This window comes from Nannobrachium achirus (assembly GCF_963921795.1).
Source record: "Nannobrachium achirus genome assembly, contig: SCAFFOLD_277, whole genome shotgun sequence".
Lineage (NCBI taxonomy): Eukaryota > Metazoa > Chordata > Actinopteri > Myctophiformes > Myctophidae > Nannobrachium > Nannobrachium achirus.
Window position 1 is genome coordinate 83,473 of NW_027664818.1, and position 21,137 is coordinate 104,609.

Here is a 21,137-nt window from a genome sequence, read left to right on the forward strand (position 1 = left end):
ATTAGATTTAGGGATGGCGTTTTTCAGTCATTGTTTTTCTAAGGGAAGTGAGATCACACTTGGTTGTGGTTGGGGAGGCCTCTCTGCCTCCATGCTGGCTATATGCCACTGGCTAACATTTGTAACATGTAGGACACACCTTGATTCATGTCTGATTCATGCCTGTCACCTGTAAGCTGCTTAGAAAACCAACTACCATATTATATCCATATAGTAGCCCAGGGGCAAATCCCCCCCACGGGCACCAAATACCTGCTGGTGGTCTGACACAGTTTTGCCTATCGGCCGTCATTCAAATGGACGCAAATAAGTGTTGCTAATAGCTGCCCGGTTCTCTTAAACGTCAGGTGGTTCAAATACATTTTGCGAACTAAATGCCTGGCTACTTTTGAAAATATATATGTTTTGTATGTATTTTGTATTGTTATTTTTGGTTGCCAATGCCAGCGGCACCTCCCTGCGACCCCACTTGACCCATAGTTTGAGAACCGCTGAGCTAGAGCGATCTGATTGGAACAGAGCCAAATGAGTTGATGGGAGAGGAATGTTAGGAATGACAGCCTGCTAACTTTAACTGAAAACATCTCTATAGCTACCTTTACCAGCAAATCAGAGCGTTTTCACAAACCCCCCCACACACTTCTTTTTAAGATTGGTTTTCAGGCTTTTATTGATAGGACAGTAGACTGACAGGAAAGTGGGAGAGAGTTGGGGAGTGACACGCAGCAAGGGTAGTCAAGATCGTGATTCAAACCTCCGACTCGCATTGACGGCATGTCGCAGGCGTGTACCTATACAAAAACAGTGATAATTAACATAGTCTCTGGTTTAGAGGCCCACTGAGCTACTGGGCCTCTGGGCCTGGGCCTAGTAGACCAGAGTGGTAATGGCACAGACACAAGGACAGTGCCCACTTGAACTGATCAGTTCTATCCAGTGCCCACTTCAACTGACCAGTTCTATCCAGTGCCCACTTCAACTGACCAGTTCTATCCAGTGCCCACTTCAACTGACAAGTTCTACCCCACTTCATAAAAGTGCCCAGTCCTTCAATGGCCACTTTGTAACCAGAGCCCTTCTCATTAAAATGTCCTATATACGTTCAATAATCATAATCCTATGGTCTTCGTAGTCAATAATATCTATGTATGGAAACATACTGTATGTAGAGTAGTGTGTGTGTGCGTGTGTGCAGGGCTGGTATGTTGGCTACACTCTAACTATAACATAAGTTGTCATTATTGACCTGATTGATATTGATCTTTTATATCAGGGGTCAGCAACCTTTTAGCTTGTTATTGTCAAGCTGAAACTAAAGGCTGTTTCAAAATGTTGTTAAACTGATCTTCTATTTATTTAACCCAGTGTAAACTGTAAATAATGTCAACATGGTAACATTGTTCACTGTGTGTAGAAATGGGGCTAACAGTTTATGTGTGGAGTCACATTGCCCTCTACTGGTATCATTGGTGTACTGCTGCTACAGTGTACAGCAGCCTGCCCTGATGATCATTGTATTGACTTTAGTACTATTATGACTACTGCTAATGTAAATAGTTTAATCTTGTAGACCGGCTATTGTCAAAACAGTTAGTGTAATGATCTCAGAACTGTTTTATTTATTTTTGAACAGTTTTTTCCCTGTTGTGAACTGAACTATGGCACACATTTTACCCATGCTTTATGTATGGTTCAGTTTATGAGTTTTTGTTATCAGCAAGAACTTTAATGACTACTTTAACTAAACTTGACTGAAATAATCTTCTCTCCACAGCTCAGCAAGATTTGATTTACATTCCACCACAAGGAGTCCTTCGCCTGCTTCCAGATACCAGCTCTGTTACTGAACCCATCACTGGCATCCTGTGGAAACATGGACCCAATAAAGCAGCAGAATGGGATCTGGTTCTTGGTCCTGTTGTGGATTACTACGGGACATTTAAAAACCGCACAGAACTGGATAAAGAAACTGGGCAGTTGGTCATCAACAATATGACCATAGAAGACATTGGAGAATACTCTGTGCACATCAACGGTCGACTGTTGAGCAAGACTTACACAGTTAAACAGATGAGTGAGTATGAACTGTGTCCTGTGAAGATCATGTGTCATCATGTGCCTATTTATAATATAGAATGTTCACTGCCCGTGTGATGATTTTGAGAAAAGTAAAAACACAACCTTAAATGATGCCACCAAACACTCACTGGTTCTATAGAAAATGGATTTAAATATATCTGCACCATAACAATTACATGGGGAAGATCATACAGCCAACATGTGTTTTATTTTAACTGCAGTCTGGAGACAACATCAGCAGTAAGTTGTCTTTATTCTGTTTCCTCAACAGAGAAAGTCCCAAAGCCAATGGTGGCCACCAAGGAACCTTGTGATTCTAACTCCACCAGCTGTGAAGTGGACTGTGTCTTGCGTGAGGATGTCACAGAGTCAGGGCCAGTCACCTATCTCTGGAAGAAAGATGAAGGGGAATGGATGGTGTCTGACTCTGGACCAAACTCTAATCGGCTGATTGTCACCAGGGATAAAGATGGGAAAGTTAAAACATTAACTTGTGAAGTGAAGAACGTGTTCAGCATGGAGCGGAGTGATCCTGATCGCAACCATCTTTATCATGAAGGTATGTAGTTTACTACACCATGTGAACACATTGAATCACAGTTACAGTCTTTATTCTTTTAAGGTATGTAATGTATATCTTGGTATAGTTTACTTCTCTACATCATGTGAACATGTATTAATTATTAAATTGCATTGCAAATCATCCTTCTTTCTAAAATTATATACCGAGCCAAGTAACAGGTTTTAGGTTTAATTTTAGTGAAGCAGCTCTTATTCATTCTAACAGCTAGACCAGAAATATAGGGCAACCAGTTGCTTTCTGAAAATGAGTTAATTTCTTGAGTGTGTTCAAAATAATTTCCATTATTTAACCAATTTGTCAACAAAATGCAGAACATGTGTTTATTTTTCTTGAATTGAAGATCGATTAAAGCCTTTTTTCTCCTCAGGACCTCCACCTGAACCTACACCCACACCTACACTCACAGCAGCCATTGTGGGAGGTGTTATCGTTGCAGGCGTTATCGTTGCAGTTGGTTTGGTAGTGGGGGTGATATTTCGTAGTAAGTTTCTCCACTGATTTTAAGTTACACATAACATAAGACAGTAGTTGGTCAGACGTTGCGGAGGTAGACTAGCTGCGCCTTCGAACACAACTAATGTTAATGTTTGTCATTGTCATGTCATGTTGTCACTGTGTTTGAATTTCATCTCAGATCGTATCAGGAAGATGTTTTCATCACCTGAGTTTAAGCGTGAGCGTGATCCTGAAGGTGAGTGAGTTTGAAAACTGCAGTTTGTGATGTAACCTGGTCTGGAGTTAAACCTCATACTAATTAATGATATTCTTTTCTGTGTCGAGATTACAACACAAAACACAACAACAATATGAAAAGAAAAAGAATACAGATAACAGAATATGTAAATGAATATAATAACATTTCATCACATGATTTATCAACAATTAAAACAAGTAAAATGTAGATTGACCTAAGTAGATACATCTTAAAGTGACCTACAGTAGGAGAACAAGAGAACTATACTTAAGTGAAGCCTGTAAGGAGTTCCAGGTCTGTGAGGCACAACACCTGAAAGCTGACTTTCCATCCCTAGTGGAGACATGTGGAATCTCAAGCATCAAATAGTCCTCAGAGCGTGTATGATAGATAATAGTTTTCCACTGTAAAAGAGAATTTAAATTCTCCTTTAAAAACTGATGTAGTAAATAAATCCATATCATGAACATCCAATCAATATTTTAATAACATGTTGCATGGCCTCCAAATTAATTAAAACTAGCCCTTACCCGTTCAAAGATATGAACTCCGAAATGGGATTATGGGGTGTGCACTGTGCACATAGTATATGAGGGATGGAAAGTAACTTTAACTGGTGCTTACATGATAATATGTAGGAGCATCAATGTAAGAAATACCTGTTTCGTTTGATGGCTACAGAGATACTGTGTACCGATCTGCATGATTTTTGGACAACATCTGTAACAGGGACAGACTGTTAAATTATATGTTTGATGTTTACATTTAATAATAAAACAATAACAACTTGACCACTTTGTGCTATTGCATTTTAAAGGTGATACACCATGCATTTAAAAAGTATTTATGTCATATTGTTTATGTCCCAAAAACGTTTTTCAAAAGGTTTGAGGCTAAATTACCACTCCTGACACTGGGTGAAAAGATACATTATCGGGCCAGTATACTACATTCTATGACAGTATATTCAGTAAATAAACCGGCATAATCAGAGGTAATCAGCCAGATATTCAGGAGTATTCAGTTCGGTATATAGCCGTTTTGTACCACTACTTAAGTATGCGTGAACCCCTGCTGTGGCTGCTGTCAGAAATCACACCTCTCTAGTCCCAGGATTTCTCACTGGTGGGAGGGATTTTTTCCCCCACCCTGTACCTGCATTTTCACTGAGCATGTGCACTGAGCCAGCTGTGATTGGCTGTGATCTGTGACCTCTCCACACTGGGGGGGGGGGGGGGTTTATTGGGGGGGGGGTATTCGTGGACCCCCCTTCCACATTGGGGGGGGGTTAATGGGGGGGGGGGGGGGTATTCGTGGACCCCCCTTCCACATTGGGTCCATTATATATTATATATATTGTATATTATTGTATATTTATATTCTAGTTAATCATTATTCAGTATTCCAATTAAAAAAAAATAGCAAAATAGCAGATCTACAAGCTCAAAATGTGTTGCACTGTGTCACATAGAATTAATTTATGAACGAATAGGCATCAGTCAGGTAAATTGTTTTTATTGAGAGAAACACAACAGAAAAGCATAACGTTACAAAATATTTAAATGGTGCATACATGGTGTCAGTTTTCAATTACAATTGTGGGGATCCTTGACATGAAAACGCATGTATATCAAAAAACAAAATAATAACAGCAAACCACATCTAAAAATAATAATAATCTAAAAAGGTGTAAATAGTAAATAGTAGTAAGACGTAAAAAATAAAGGAGTGCAAAAGGCAAAAGAGCAACAGGAAAAGAAAAGAGCATCCTCAGATGTATATGTGCAAACAGTTTGACATATTCTATACGCCAACAGCATATTTTTTCCAGTAGTTGCTACTGTACTGTAGGCTACTGTACTTCACTTTTTTAAACATCTTCACAGTGTGTTCTATGTGCAACAGATTAATATTCAACTTCACAGTATGCAGCATTCAGAAAACATTTGTAGAAGAAACAACAAATTGTAAAAAAAAAAAAAAGGGAACTGACAACAGTTCTGCTCCCACAAAGGGGACAATAATTACAAAAATGAGCAGTTCTGTGCAGTGTATCGCTGGCTGATATCGCTCCCCATTTCCTCTCCGTCCAAACTGGACAACATAACCATTTAAGTCATGGTACTGTTTAAGAGAGCCATGAATGGGCGGTGCTCTCCCAGTGCGTCTCGGTGCATGCGGTGGTGTTGATGAAGCCATCGCGGGTCACTCTTTTTCCTCTCCTGGAGCACGTTGCAGAGAGCGGAGAGTTGAGCATCTCTTTCCGGAGGAGGTGAGACGATCCACACCGCGCGCCAGTCAACTTCAGCATCCTCCTCGTCTGACATCAGCTCCCAGCATGCATGCGACCACACAGCTCTTTCTTCATCTGTCTCCAGATATGCAATCCTGGTGGTCAGCAACTGTAAAACATAGAATAGCAATTAATTGTATGTATTTAATTACCATTATTACATTGATACAACATGTAAAACATAATAACAACAGCAAAAAACAAACAGTTCCAAACTTACCCTGGTCTTTCTCTGTCTGTGATTCATTGACATAGTCAATTTCTTTTTGCGGAGAGCATTTTCTGGCTGGTCCAGTCGATGGCTCCTTTTCAAAGACTCAAAATGGGTCCTTCAGGCAGCTTAGAATACAAGGAAAATGCAATTAGGATTTATTTCGTTGTTTATCTACAAACACAATCTATTTAAAGTTCAAAGGTGTTATCACCCAATTCAAATATCCTATGTACCTAGCTAATGTGTCTTTTTACTACAATATGTGATACAGCAAAGAACAACATAGAACAAATTGTTACCTTTCTTGTGGGGATAGTTTGTGTTTGTTGTTTTCCGAGTTGTGCAAACGTCTTAATTCCTTTAACAAAGAGAATGATTCACAAAGTTAGTTAAGCATAAAGGCCTCCTCGCATTTGGTGGACACATACAGGTCATATGGAGAACAGACAGACACTGTTAATGAGAACAATGTTAGTTGACTGGCCCAGTAAAGTCACCCCACCCCCACCTAGCAGTGGCCATTTACATTTACAGTGACAAAGGGGACGGTCACTATCTGCTAACTGTCTAAAAGAGCTTAAGTGAGTTAAACAATTTGTTAAATTAAAATTATTACAGGAACACAATAACAAACAGTTCCTTTTAACTTACTCTCAATGGGCCTCATTCACCAATAAGTTCTTAACTTTCTTCTTGCAGAGACACAATAAAAAATTGACCCACATGCAATGCAATGTTTAAGTGGTTAAAACCCATAAAAGTTGTTAAAAAGGCCAGTCCACGGTTTGAAAGAAATGGTCACTAGATAAATACAGACAATATGATGTTGAGAACAATAAGCAATACAACCTAATTTAATCTAATCTAATCAACAATGTTTGTCCCCCTTAAACAAAACAAACCCCTTTTTTAGTTAGCTGCTATGCTTTGAGAAATGGTTACATGTCTCTACTATTACCTGTCTCTAACATATAATAGACTACTTACATAGAATTATATTTGTTGCAACTTACCAAACAGTTTGAAAATTATCCATTAATTTAGGTAACACTTCTCCTCTCTGTCTTCTTCAGCAAGCAGTTAGGCTACTACTGTCTGCCCGAGAGCCAGACTGCAAGACAGTTTGAATTCAAAAGGTTGAAGCAAGAAACCTGATTGGTCACATTTTCACACTGATAAGGAACGTGATTGGTTAAGACAGAATAAAGGAACTGCCTGGTCTGAGCTACTGTACTTGGTGTTGGTCATGGTGTTGTCTGAACCCAGATCAGAAACAGCTTCTGTTTTATGTACAGTAGACTTTGAAATAAATAGCCGATCTACAAGCTCACAATGCGTCATGATGCAACACATTGTGAGCTTGTAGATCGGCTATTTTCAGCAAAGAGGTGTGTTGTAGAGGAGAAAAAGAACAAACTAAGTACAGAGTATAAGGTCAAATTTATTAAGTATTGACGGTTCAAGTGGTTAAATAACGCAACAGGGACGCTTCGAAGGCATTTATAGGCGCGAAGAACGTTGAAGACCCCTGACTTAGACCAAATGAGATTCCAGTCAATTTGCATGCCATTCCTGTACTATACAATACTGTACAATACTATACTGTATCTCTTATGATGTTCAAAAATAAAGACGTATTGTATCATACAACTGTTTCTAATTAGTCATCATTGAATGTCATTATAGTACATGAGATTGCAAGTTTCTACTTTTTACAACATTGTAATTACTTGAAAATGTGAGTTAAGGCAAATTAAGCCCTTTATACAAGGCAAACTAAAATTTGTCTTTTTGGGAGGGGGGCTGTTTGCCCTCCTCCCCTTTCTTTAAACAAATAGTCAATTTGTAGGTCAAAGGAATGAACCAGACCCCCTGGTGTGCCTTTGTCTAGCTGGGGGCAGTATATCACTGATTATCACTGAATACAGAGGAATATGCCAGAATATCCCTAAAAAGGTATATACCCAATAAACTGTCATATACTCTACCAGTATATGTAAGATAATCTCTCTTTTCACCCAGTGTGAATAGACAGTCTCTCTCATTTTTGAATGGCTCTCAAAGCATTTCAGCTGCAGTACCACCTTTGGCCTGAACTGCGCCACCCCCCCCCCCCCCCCCCCAAAATCTTTTAGATTTTTTTTTTTTTTAATATTTTTTTTTTTGGTGATGACGTCACAATCGGCAGCAAATCTGGACAGCCTGTTTTGAGAACCCGTGGGATACTTTTAACCTTCGCCTTCTCAAAACCAGAGAAAGACACACCGGTCAGAAATGGGACTTTGTGAGGATAGAAGGTGCTAGTGGGACCCCCAAAAAAGGTTTTAAAATAGGAAAAGTGAAATTTCATGGTGTATCACCTTTAATTTTCACATTAATCTTCTACTTTGTTTTCAACAACCAACCGCAAGGCAAAAAAAGGAAAGCTCACACAGCATGAATGAAGCTGGAATTTAGATATGAAGCTGGGTGATGGAGAAATGAATTAAGCAGTGTTTTATTAGAGTCTATAGAGAAAGAAAAACAAAAAAAAAACAGGAAAAACAGAATAATTTTTTCTCTGATTAAAAAATGCCCTACTTTACTTTTTGTATTGTCAGGCGATGTGCAATTCCATTGTAAAACTATTACTTTCACATTCTAGGACTGAATTAATTGTGTGTGTGTGTGTGTGTGTGTGTGTGTGTGTGTGTGTGTGTGTGTGTGTGTGTGTGTGTGTGTGTGTGTGTGTGTGTGTGTGTGTGTGTGTGTGTGTGTCATAGAATATCCACTAAGAGTTTTTCCATCACCAGACAGTGATCCACCAGAACATGGTATGTACAGGATGTTTCTCTTTTGTTACAACTTGTATATTGTTTATTACCAGTAAGACGCCCTAAGGGCGAGGTCGCGCACATGGGTGCATGCACATGGGCGAGTGCACATGGGTGCTTTGGCATGTATACTCCAAGTGATGATGCAGTCTCCATGTATGGATATCCAGGGTTTGATGAGGTCAGTGTTGTGATCTTCATATATGGAGATCCAGGTGATGATAGTCAGCAGTCTTGATTTGCAAATTAATTCTGTCTTAGCCATATGAAGCATCCATATATGGGCATTGTCAAATATGACATCAGGGATCTCCACGAATTCTAAACTGTTGTTGAAAAAACTTCCATGCCTATTTTGGGTACAAAAAGAAAAAGAAAGGATAGGAAAAATCTAGGCGGCTGTAGCTCAGTAGGTAGAGTGGGTTGGCCAATGATCCATGGGTCAGAGGTTCAAATCCCAGCTTCTCCTGTCTACATGTCGAAGTGTCCTTGGGCAAGACATTGAACCCCAAGTTGCTCCCGGTGAACTGGTTGGTGCCTTGCATGGTTTCCACCACCACCGGTGTATGAATGTGTGTGTGAATGGGTGAATGTAATGCACATTGTAAAGCGCTTTGGATAAAAGCGCTATATAAATGCACCATTTACCATTTTATCTACAAGCTCTCAATGTGTTGCACCATGACGTGTTGTGAGCTTGTTAATTAGTACATAATTTAGATCAAATGTCAAACAAAATATTTTTACATAGCTCAGCGATGAGTTGTGAGCTGGTAGATCGCCTATTTTTGTTGTTCATAATATGACAAATTATGTACAGCTTGACTGGTTAATCAATAATTTAGATCAAACTGTTTTTCCATAGCTCAGTGGCTACAGCAGCAGAAACATGATGTCCTTTTAACATTAGAATGGCCAAGACCTCTCATTGGAGGACCACATCTACCATAACATGCTCTGTTCTTTGGTCATTTAGAAACTCCTGATCCTGTGTGTCAACAACTCAAGTCTATTCTGAAGGAGAAGTTTGAGTGTTTGTTGGAGTGGACAAAAGAAGGAACAAAAACACTTCTGAATCAGATCTACACAGAGCTCTACATCACAGAGGGAGGCAGTGGAGATGTTAATAAAGAACATGAGATCAGACAGATTGAATCCAGGAAACCAGCCAGACTAGAAACAACAATCAAATTAGAAGACACCTTTAAGCCTTTACCAGGACAAGATAAACCAATCAGAACAGTGATGACAAAGGGAGTGGCTGGTATTGGCAAAACAGTCTTAACTCATAAGTACGCTCTGGACTGGGCAGAAGACAAAGCCAATGACATTTTCCATTTTGTGTTTCCATTTACTTTCCGAGAACTGAATTTGATGTTGAAAGAGAAGAAGAATTACAGCCTGGTGGATCTAATTCATCACTTTTTTGGTGAAATCAAGGAAGCGGAAATCTCCAGCTTCAACAGTTCCAAAGTTCTGTTCATCTTTGATGGTCTAGATGAGTTTCGGTCTCCTCTACGGTTCCAGGAAAATAACATCTGGACTGATGAAACAAAACCAACATCAGTGGATGTGTTACTGGCAAACCTCATCAGTGGTCACCTGCTTCCCTCTGCTCGCATCTGGATAACCACACGACCTGCAGCAGCCACTCGTATCCCAAAGGGTTATGTTGACAGGGTGACAGAGGTCAGAGGGTTCACGGACCCCCAAAAGGATGCATACTTCATGAAGAGATTCAGTGATGATGAGAACCAGGCCAGAACAGTCACCTCACACATCAAAACATCACGAAGCCTCCACATCATGTGTCACATCCCAGTCTTCTGTTCGATCATTGCTTCAGTTCTGGAGAACATGTTGAAAAAAGCGGTGAAAATATCACTGCCAAAGACACTGACTGAGATGTACCTCCGTTTCATGGATGTTCAGTCTGAACAAAACAATGTGAAGTATCATGACAAAGATCAGACATCGGCTGACTGGGATTGGAATAAGGCCATTCTGTCTCTGGGAAAACTGGCTTTTGAACAGCTGAAGAAAGGCAACCTGATCTTCTATGAAGCAGACCTTATAGAGTGTGGCATTAATATCAGAGATGCAGCTGTGTACTCAGGAGTGTTCACCCAGATGTTTAAAGAGGTGAAGGGTGGGTGGTACAAGGAAGAGGTGTTCTGCTTTGTTCATCTGAGTGTTCAGGAGTTTCTAGCTGCACTTTATGTCTTTGTCCGATTCATCAAAGATGGTGTCAACCTACTGTCAACCTCCAAGCGATCCAAGCTATTTAGAGGCAAATCTAAGATCAAACACCTCTACCAGAGTGCTGTAGACATGGCCTCACAGAATCCAAATGGACACTGGGACTTGTTCCTCCGTTTCCTGCTGGGCCTCTCATTGGAGACCAATCAGAGTCTCTTACAAAGACTTTTGGCCGATCAGGAAACAGTCGAGGTCAATGAGAATCCATCTCCAGATAGCATCAATCTGTTGGGAGGGACAGGAAGTAGCGATCAGACCAACCAGGAAACAGTCGAGTACATCAAGAAGAAGATCAGGGAGAATCCCTCTCTAGAGAGAAGCATCAATCTGTTCCACTGTCTGAATGAGCTCAATGATGATTCTCTAGAAGAGGAGATCCAACAGTCCCTGAGTTCAGGACGTCTCTCCACACAGAAACTCTCTCCTGCTCAGTGGTCAACTATAGCTGCCATGTTGCTGTCATCAGGAAAGGATCTGGATGTGTTTGAACTGAGGAAATACCAAGCTTCAGAGAAGGCTCTTCTGGGGCTGCTGCCACTGGTCAAAGCCTCGAGTAGAGCAGTGTAAGTGCACTGATAACTGGATACATTTAATATTATATCATGTTCTGTTATAGGAAAGAGAATTCAAGCATTAAACCGTTTCAGCATTCCTCACTTCAAGGTCAAGGTCAAGGGTCAAGGGTTGTACTTTATTGTTACATCTTTTGTACAGGTACATAAGAGTAAAACTTATTTTTGTTCGGCTTCCTTCAGACAATGCAGTGGTAGAACAACAAAAAACACCACATCTAAGATAAAAATATAAGTAATAATAATAATAATGGCTTAGGAAAGAAAGAGTGCAAAAAGTGTCGCCCTGGTCGACTAGTGATTCACTTGACAAATAGTGAAAAATAGTTTTAAAAAACAGAAGCAACATTTACAATGTATTTAGCAGATAGACTTGCAAATAATGTTATGGAATGGAAATGACAACATAATGGTAAAATAATGATAGCATTGTTAATATAATATATGGTATGAATTAATATTTACAAATTACATGTTTCTTTAAAACAAAACACAAACATATTGATTTCATCCATAAACGTTTGTTTCTCCAGGCTGAGTGGCTGTAACCTTTCAGAGAGATGCTGTGAGGGGTTATCATCAGTTCTCTCCAACTCCTCTAGTTTGAAGGAAATTGATCTCAGTAACAATGATTTGACCGATTCAGGAGTGAAAAAACTCTCTGCTGGACTGGGGAGTCCAGACTGTACACTGGAGACACTCAGGTCAGTATTCTTGAACATGTACAGAACACCATTCATATCCTTGTTTAGATACATATGGAGATTAGCCTGTCTAATTTATATAATTTTAGGGGGAGGCAAACAAAGTCTGATACATTGTGCTGACTTTCTTTTACAGAAAAAATAAATAAAGACAACATGGTCATGTTTTATTTTATCACTAAAACAAATTATTTCATCACTAATGTTTCTCCAGGCTGAGTGGCTGTAACCTGTCAGAGACATGCTGTGAGGAGTTATCATCAGTTCTCTCCAACTCCTCTAGTTTGAAGGAAATTGATCTCAGTAACAATGAGTTGACCGATTCCGGAGTGAAAAAACTCTCTGCTGGACTGGGGAGTCCAGACTGTACACTGGAGACTCTCAGGTCAGTATTCCTGAACATGTAACGCACGCACGCACGCACGCACGCACGCACGCACACACACACACACACACACACACACACACACACACACACACACACACACACACACATAGATTAACCAAAAATACAAATGACTTTTGACAGACTTCAAACACAATAACCCTGTGACGTGTGTGTGTGTGTGTGTGTGTGTGTGTGTGTGTGTGTGTGTGTGTGTGTGTGTGTGTGTGTGTGTGTGTGTGTGTGTGTGTGTGTGTGTGTGTAGGTTGTCAGGCTGTATGGTCTCAGAGGACGGCTGTTTTGCTCTGGTCTCAGCTCTGAGATCCAACCCCTCCCACCTGAAAGAGCTTGATTTGAGCTATAATCACTTGGGAGACGGTTTGGAGCATCTCTCTGCTGGAGTGAAGGATCCAGGCTGGGGATTGAAGACTCTCAGGTAGGGAAAGACACGCTGCCACTCAGTGCCAATGGCTTCTAGTAGGTTTAGAGGAGGGAAATCATACTCTGATGCTGTATAGCAGGGCTTTTCAACTGTTCTGTGCCCTAGACAGTTTGAAGAGTCCCTTTCTTCAATTCTAAACATTAATATGAATTCTGGTTCTAAATGTGAAGAGACTCCACTCCATCACAACATGGTTGATGCCTACCATGTCTGTGCTGACTGACAGACTGTAAAGGGTCACATGTATTTGAGAAAATAATGTAACTCAGTGGGACTGAATTACCAGGGCCCAAGGTGGAGGGGCCTTCATTATTTTATACTTTAGCTATTGAAAAATAGCTAAAGTTTTTGAAAAGTTGTGAAAATGTGTGCAAATCTTGTATGTATTTTTAAGCGAACATTTGTAAATGTTGCTTCTGGGGGTCCCTGGAACTGAATATTTTTAGATGGGGGTCCGTGATCAAATACATTTTGGGGTCCTTCACATGAAAAGGTTTGAACACCACTGACATAGAAACATAGGTTTTTCAAAAAAAAAAAAAAACAGGATTTCAAATATTCAAAGACTTGCACACATTTTCAAAATAGCAGATCTACAAGCTCGCAGCGGGGCACCTGGTGCCGCGCTGTGAGCTTGTATATCTGCTATTTTTCAATAGTTAAAGCACAAAATAATGTTTAATAATACGTTCCCAGTCTAAATGGGTTATGGATGAAGTTGTTTACAGGGTGACCTGAGACAAACATGTTTTAGAACCTCTGCTATAGACTATGAAGGCCTGACTTTGTCTCTCTTCCTCCCACAGTGTGGACCATGGTGGAGAGAAGAGGCTGAAACCAGGTGTGAGGAAGTGTAAGTGTTTATTCTGTTTTATTCATGAAATCAAAGCAGCACAACAGCATGATGTGACATTCACTCATTAACATCCTACTGTGAATGAAGATTAGATGATCATAATCATCAGTAATTAACTCATTCCCCGTCTCCCCCGATAGTCCTGAGAAAATCCCAATGTCGTTCCCCGCCAGGCCCGATAGTCCTGAGAATTTGCTTTTATATAATGTAATGTTTAATTACACTCTTCCCCAGCCCGTGACAAAGTTTGAGCCTTCTGTCATAAAGGGAACCAACAATATCACTCATCAAAGTAAGTGTGTTTGAAAACAAGAGTGTAATAATGTATAAATCTCAATAAAAATGAATAAAACTCCCAATAAACCACAGTGAATGCATTTAGCGTGGCAGAGCGCAGCCCGCAGAGTGCAATCAGCGACACACTGGGCACACGCATGTAGAGGGATGTGGGGCAGGGATGTGCAGAGAATATTTAGAGAGGCAGGGGCTGACATTTCTAAAGGGGCCTTTTGGTGGACACTTTTTACAGATGGATAAAAGGGCAGGGGCTCAAGCCCCCTTTGATGTCTATGTGTGTACATGCCTGGCTAGCAGAAGCGACAACATAAACAGAGCTGCACAAATCAAACAAAATCCAGTAAAATGTTCAATTGGAAAGCCATAACTGCCACATCGGCCAGGGGGCCAACACAACACATAGCTCCATACCCCCCAAAGTCTCCACAACAAAATATTATGTCCCAGACAGACAGAAAACAACAAAGATCAGAGCAAGGGCGCCACAAGGGAAAAGGTGGGACTGAGTTACTAGACCCAAACAACCGCTACAAACACATTAGAAAGCTTGGTGAGGTGAGGTTACAAAGACAAACAACACATCATCACCTACTCGAACTAGTTGCAGCGACGGTCCACTCCACCAACAACCGGATCATCAAGCTCGAGTCCTCGGTCAGTTGTTTTTCTCAGTGCCAGTGGTCAGAGGAAAAGCGTCGCGTCCATAGTTATAACTCCCAGCGGTACGTAACAAAAGCAGTGAAAAGAGCAGATCTACAAGCACACAACGATCAAGCTCGATCCTGCTCGCGGGAGGGGAGAGAAAATATCCCCCCGAGTATTTGGTCAGTTGTTTTTCTCAGTGCCAGTGGTCAGAGGAAAAGCGGCGTCGCGTCCATAGTTATAACTCCCAGCGGTATGTAACAAAAGCAGTGAAAAGAGCAGATCTACAAGCACACGACGCCTCGCATCCCAAGCGCGACAAGTTGTTCTGGAGTTGTTCTTCTCGTGGATAATATTCCTGGTCTGACGAAAGTGTTGCGTCGCGAAAATAGCAGATCTACAAGCACACAACACGTCTCATCCCAGGCACCACGATCGTTTCAGTGGAGTCCAACGTCGAGTCCAACGAGGAAGAAAGAAACTCAACCGCGACGATGCAGTAAGTTTATTGTTTCCACCCTAAAACTAATGCTACACTACTTGGATTTCCCTGCTGCGTGCGTGCACGTTTGAGGCGCACGCAGCCTGAACCAGGGGCGTCAATTGGGTATGGCAGGAGTATGCAGCTGCCATACCTTGGCTACAGGGGGAAATAATAAAAATGTACTTTTCATCGTGCCTGTTGCTAAGGTATGGCAACATAACTGGTGTCTTGCACGCGCGCGAGGGCGTACAACTGACACCACTGGCGTACAACTGACACCTTAGCTTGTTCTGAACTGACGCCACTGGCCTGAACAGAAGCAAGTGCGCGTCCCGGAGAAATATCACCCTCTGAGCGTTTGTGATCGCACCAGTCTGTTCCGTTCTACAGGCAGATCCCACACATTACCACCCCCTGTTGTAGTGTGTGAGTCTGTCGCTTGCAGCCAGGCAAATCCCAATCAGTTCTCTCCCATGCTCGCCACAGACTACAGCATTTACAACAGAGCATGAGTGCGATTCTTTATTGGCATGAGAAAACATAATTTTACATCGCCAAAGCAAGTGCTACAAATAAAATAAAAACAGTTGAATATGGGGAACATATTTACAGTTATACACATAGGCCTTATATAAAGTTATATGTGTGTGTGTGTGTGTGTGTGTGTGTGTGTGTGTGTGTGTGTGTGTGTGTGTGTGTGTGTGTGTGTGTGTGTGTGTGTGTGTGTGTGATCTGTGCAAAATAAAACACTTGAATGTTGAATAAAAGGTAAAAAGCTTATTTCTATTTGTGTGAAGTCAGTAAGACGCCCTAAGGGCAAGAGGTGACCTATTACAGCCCTATTACACTATTCCAGTTATTGCCCTATTACACAATTACACTTATTACACTAGTAGGCCCCTACACTTATCTGATAAGTGCCTGACGCCATAAATACAAATATCAACTGAGTTATTCGCTTGAAAAGCCATCAATCACAAAAAGGTCAATATCTCCAGTTCTTTCAATTATAGCTGGATTTTGGTAAAAAATGGCTATTTTGAGATGGCTACAACTATAGAAAAAAAAGCTTTTTATTTATTTATTTTATTTTTTGGTGAGACTAGAGGTTGTCCTCTTTCATTTCAGGTACTGTATGACATTGTCGAAAAAACACAGAATTTAGGAAAAATGTCAATATAAAAAATATATATACATTTTTTTATTAAACAAAATGGCAGGAGAGCCATGCAGTCAATGTTAAAATGGCGGCCAATGTGTTAAATGAACAAATAGGTCTTTAATTACTTTAATTAATGTAACTTCTCTATGAAGCAAAAGTTGATGTGGGTTTTAATAATATTCCTATTCTGGGAGGAACATACACTGAAAATGTGTTGGTGAAGAGGTTGATGTAGAAGGAAAAAAGAGCAGACCAAGTACAGAGCCAAAGGTGAAATTTACTAAGTATTGAGGGTTTACAAGGTTAGATAGTAAGTGTGATTTTAATGTTTTTAAGGAAACAGAGTCTTAAAGGGATAGTTCACCCCTAAAATGACTTTTTATCTATCGATTACTCACCCCATGGAGACTTGAATTCAGAGATATGTTTTTTTTAGACACAGCAGCTCTGCTGGTAGGACTCCTGGGCTCCTATGTGTCTGCTGTAGTTGCTCCACAATGGACCATTTCACATGTTATTTCAAAAGTTTAAACATTTTGTCAAATGCTTTTGAAAATAGCAGATCTACAAGATCGCATGTGAAACGTGAGCTAGTATACCAGCTTGAATAGATTAAGTAAATAGTGATGCAAACTCATTCATAAATACACTAGTCTACATATTGATAGGTGATAGATGACTCAATCATAAATACAATTGATAGACGTCTACATATAGAACCATTGATACAACATTATCATTATCCATTTTTGTTTTCTAATCAATTTCAAGCGTTGCACTCTGCACTCTAAAGTGTGTGTGTGTGTGTGTGCGTGCAAACGTGAGTGCGTACAAGTGTGAGAGACAGAGAGATACAAACAGAAATCGTACGGACAGAGTGTTACAGTGGTTTCACTTTCATTTCTCTTATTCTGAAATTCTTCTGGCATTTATACGTTTTGCCGTATCGAAAATAATATCAAACCGTAACCCTTAAATATGGTGGCAAACTGAACTGTGAATTTAGTGAACCGTTACAGGCTTAGACTGTACATACTTATTAACTGTTCTGCTGCCGTTGACAGTCCTCACCGTCATTGAAAGGGTTAAAACCATGGTGCCATTGACGGTGAGGACTGTCAATCTTACTGTATTTACTGTAAAAGTATAATTACTTACTGTACGTCGCTCCGCTCCCGCCCGCATCGGTAATGTCCGCGATTTGTTTACAACGCACGTCGGGCGTGCACGCGAAGTGAACGTCCTCCATAGTAAATCCATTGAGAGGTCCATAAAGAGACTACATTTACTCCAAAAGAGACATTGTACATTATACATGGCCTGTATAATGTACACAAATACACTCGGCTGGGCGCAGCCATGATTCTCTTCTGGGCTCACACTGTCATGTGACTAGATGACGTAATCGTTGCCGTCAAGTGATAATCAAAAAAAACAAAAACAACCCCCTTCCGGCCCTTCAAAATAATAGCGGCGGTCTACGGAGGAAACGGCGCGGCACCAAGCATCCCTTCAGATTAAAAGGCAGTAATTGTGTTAATAGTTATTGTACATACTAGTAAGACGCCTCATATAGTTAACTATTTACCAGATCTACAAGCTCACAAATCGATGGGTCACGTTGTGAGCTTGTAGATCGGCTTTTTTGCAATACAAAAGTGACAATGAAAGTGGTTAAAGGCCTGTCCATACACTCAGAAAGGTCTGTTTCAACTAGAAAATGACGTCATAAGCAACTTCTGAAAAGCACTACCCAGAATTAGAGTGTTTAACATTTATAGATTTATCCCTCCTGGGTATCTAGTATCTAGTCTTTTGATCCATTCCTGTTCTTGGAATTTCCTCTCTCCAACAGTCCAGTTTCTGTTGTGTTCTAGACCACACACCTTAAGGGCTTGGATCCCATGTGTTAAATAGTGTTTTACAATAAGTAAATGTGTTTCTTTATGGTTATTAATATTATAGCGATGCTGGTTAAGCCTGCACGCTATGGAGTTTCCCGTTTCTCCAATATACTGCAGTCTGCAAATGTCACAAGTGATAAGGTATATCACATTGTGTGTGTTGTAGGGTATAATTTGTTTAATTCCAACTACATTTCTGTTTGCTCTATTTATAATTTGTTTCTGTGGGCTAAAATAACTTGGAGTTGGTTTTGTAGCCCTGTTACTTTGTTTCAAGTTACTACAGACCAGGTAGTCCTTTAAAAAAAATTTTTTGCGATAGGCTGAGATTATCTGTAATCCTGTAGTAGATTGTTCTGCCTATTTTCAAAGTAGCTTTTCAGGCGTTTGTTGGCCAAAATGCTTTGGCTGGAATAAGTTGTTACTAAGGCTAAAAGGTGGTCCCTGATTTTGACCTCCTCAAAGGTGCTGTAGGCCTTTCTTAGGTAAGTTCTTGTGTAGCCTCGTTCCCTTAGGGCTTTGAAAAGAATTTTACATGCTGTTTCAAAGTCTGTTTTTTTGGGGGGTACAAATCCGTTTAAAGCGCAGTAGCTGTGACTTAACTATTCTGAAAAGCAGTGTGGTGGGTGGAACGAGCTCTTATGTAATAAAGCGTGTGTATCCGTAGCTTAGAAGATACTTCAGGTCAAGTTTTCCGGTTGTGTCAAAATTTTTACCCGTGTATGTAGTGATGTCCAAAAAATCAATTTGTGTCATGTCTGTGACATATCTGACTGTTATTGTTCTGTGATGTGTGTTTAGGATTGTAATAAAATCCTGGAATTCCTCCATGGTGTATTCCCACGTGCCCCATATGTCATCCAGGTATCTGTAATAATGTGATGGTTTGAGTGGACATCTTTCCATTACTGATTCCTCCCAGGATGCCATGTAGATGTTGGCCAGTGAGGGGGCAAACTGTTTGCCCATCGCTGTTCCACTGATTTGGAGAAACGTTCCCTGCCATTAAATTGAAATCATTTTTGTTAAATCTTTTTCCAAGCTCTTTGTCTGGTCGCCTTCTGTCCGGGTATTTCCGCAATATGTCCTTGATGGCTTGTAGCCCTGCGTTTGTTCAATATTTGTGTATAGACTGTCAATATCTATCGAAAATAATATCGCATTCTTGGAATGACAATGTTCTTTATTATTTCCACAAAATGATAGGAATCCTTAATATAGACTCTTGTGTCTTATGGATAAGGGGTTAAGGTGATATTCTATGAATTCAGCCGTACCATAAGTCTCAGAACCGCAGTCTGAGATAATCGGACACCCTGTTGGAATTTCGTAGGGAATTGTCCAACTGGCTGGATCTTTATGTATTTTTGGTAAAAGATACATGGTTCTAGCCTTGGGTTTGTCCACTCCTAAGAGGTATCTTTCCTGTTTTCTGTTTACGATTTTTTTCTGCCTTAAACACACACACACACACACACACACACACACACACACACACACACACACACACACACACACACACACACACACATACACACACACACACACACACACACACACACACACACACACACACTCACTCACAGGGTTAGGGTTATGGTTATGGTTATGGTTAGGGTTATAGGGTTAGGGTTATAGGGTTAGGGTTAGGGTTATAGGGTTAGGGTTATAGGGTTATAGGGTTATAGGGTTAGGGTTATAGGGTTAGGGTTATAGGGTTAGGGTTATAAGGTTAGGGTTATAAGGTTATAGGGGTTATAGGGTTATAGGGTTAGGGTTATAGGGTTATAGGGTTAGGGTTATAAGGTTTTAGGGTTAGGGTTATAGGGTTAGGTTAGGGTTAGGGTTAGGGTTTAGGGTTAGGGTTATAGGGTTTATAGGGTTAGGGTTATAGGGTTATAGGGTTATAGGGTTAGGGTTATAGGGTTAGGGTTATAGGGTTTTAGGGTTATAGGGTTATAATATATACCTGTACCCTAAGTACAGGTATATATTATAACCAACTAATAACCACTAAACAACAACAATAATAATATTGATGAGGTTTATTAGTTGTGATGTTTTGTCCTGTGTTTTTCTCACAGATTCCTGTTCACTCTCACTGGATGTGAACACAGTGTGTGACACCCTCGTCCTGTCAGAGGAGGACAGAAAGGTGACTTATACAGGACAACACCAAGGTTACCGTCGTCATCCAGAGAGATTCACCTCTTACAGTCAGGTGTTGATTAAAGAGAGTCTGTGTGAAGGTGGGAGGTCCTACTGGGAAGGTGAAATGGAATGGATGGGTCCGTATAGCAGTCTGTTATAAAGACATCAACAGACAGGGTGATGAGTCATTGTTTGGAAACAATAGCAAGTCATGGTGTTTACAGTTTTTTTAATGGAAGCTACAGGTTCATACACAACAATGTTCAGACTGCAGTGTCAGGAAGTTGGTCCTCCAGAGGAGTCAGAGTGGGGGTGTACCTGGATCACAGTGCAAGGGACTATGTCATTTACAGTGTTACTGACACCATGACCCTCCTCCATACAGTTCACACCACCTTCACACAACCTTTGTATGCAGGGATACAGGTTTATGAAGGTACAGCAGAGCTGTGTAAGATGTGGTAGAGAGAGAGAGAGAAGAGAGAGAGGGGGGGGGGAGATGAGAAGAGAGAGAGAGAGAGAGAGATGAGAAGAGAGAGAGGAGAGAGAGAGAGATAGAGAGAGAGGGAAGGAGGACGGGGGGTGAGACAGACAGACGGGGGG

The 21,137-nt window shown here is 40.6% G+C and overlaps 1 protein-coding gene across 1 annotated transcript; it reads left to right on the forward strand.

Moving 5' to 3' along the window:
• Positions 1-774: 774 nt before the first annotated feature.
• LOC308280783 (protein NLRC3-like) lies at positions 775-20,995 on the forward strand (the record flags this gene model as incomplete). The annotated part of the gene is made up of 10 exons (XM_080755100.1): positions 775-787; positions 1,775-2,074; positions 2,351-2,638; positions 3,297-3,353; positions 9,653-11,498; positions 12,041-12,211; positions 12,862-13,032; positions 13,845-13,891; positions 20,468-20,653; positions 20,920-20,995. Coding segments are annotated over 10 exons (3,155 nt in total), but the record flags the coding sequence as incomplete, so codon positions are not given.
• Between the last annotated feature and the right edge of the window lie 142 nt (positions 20,996-21,137).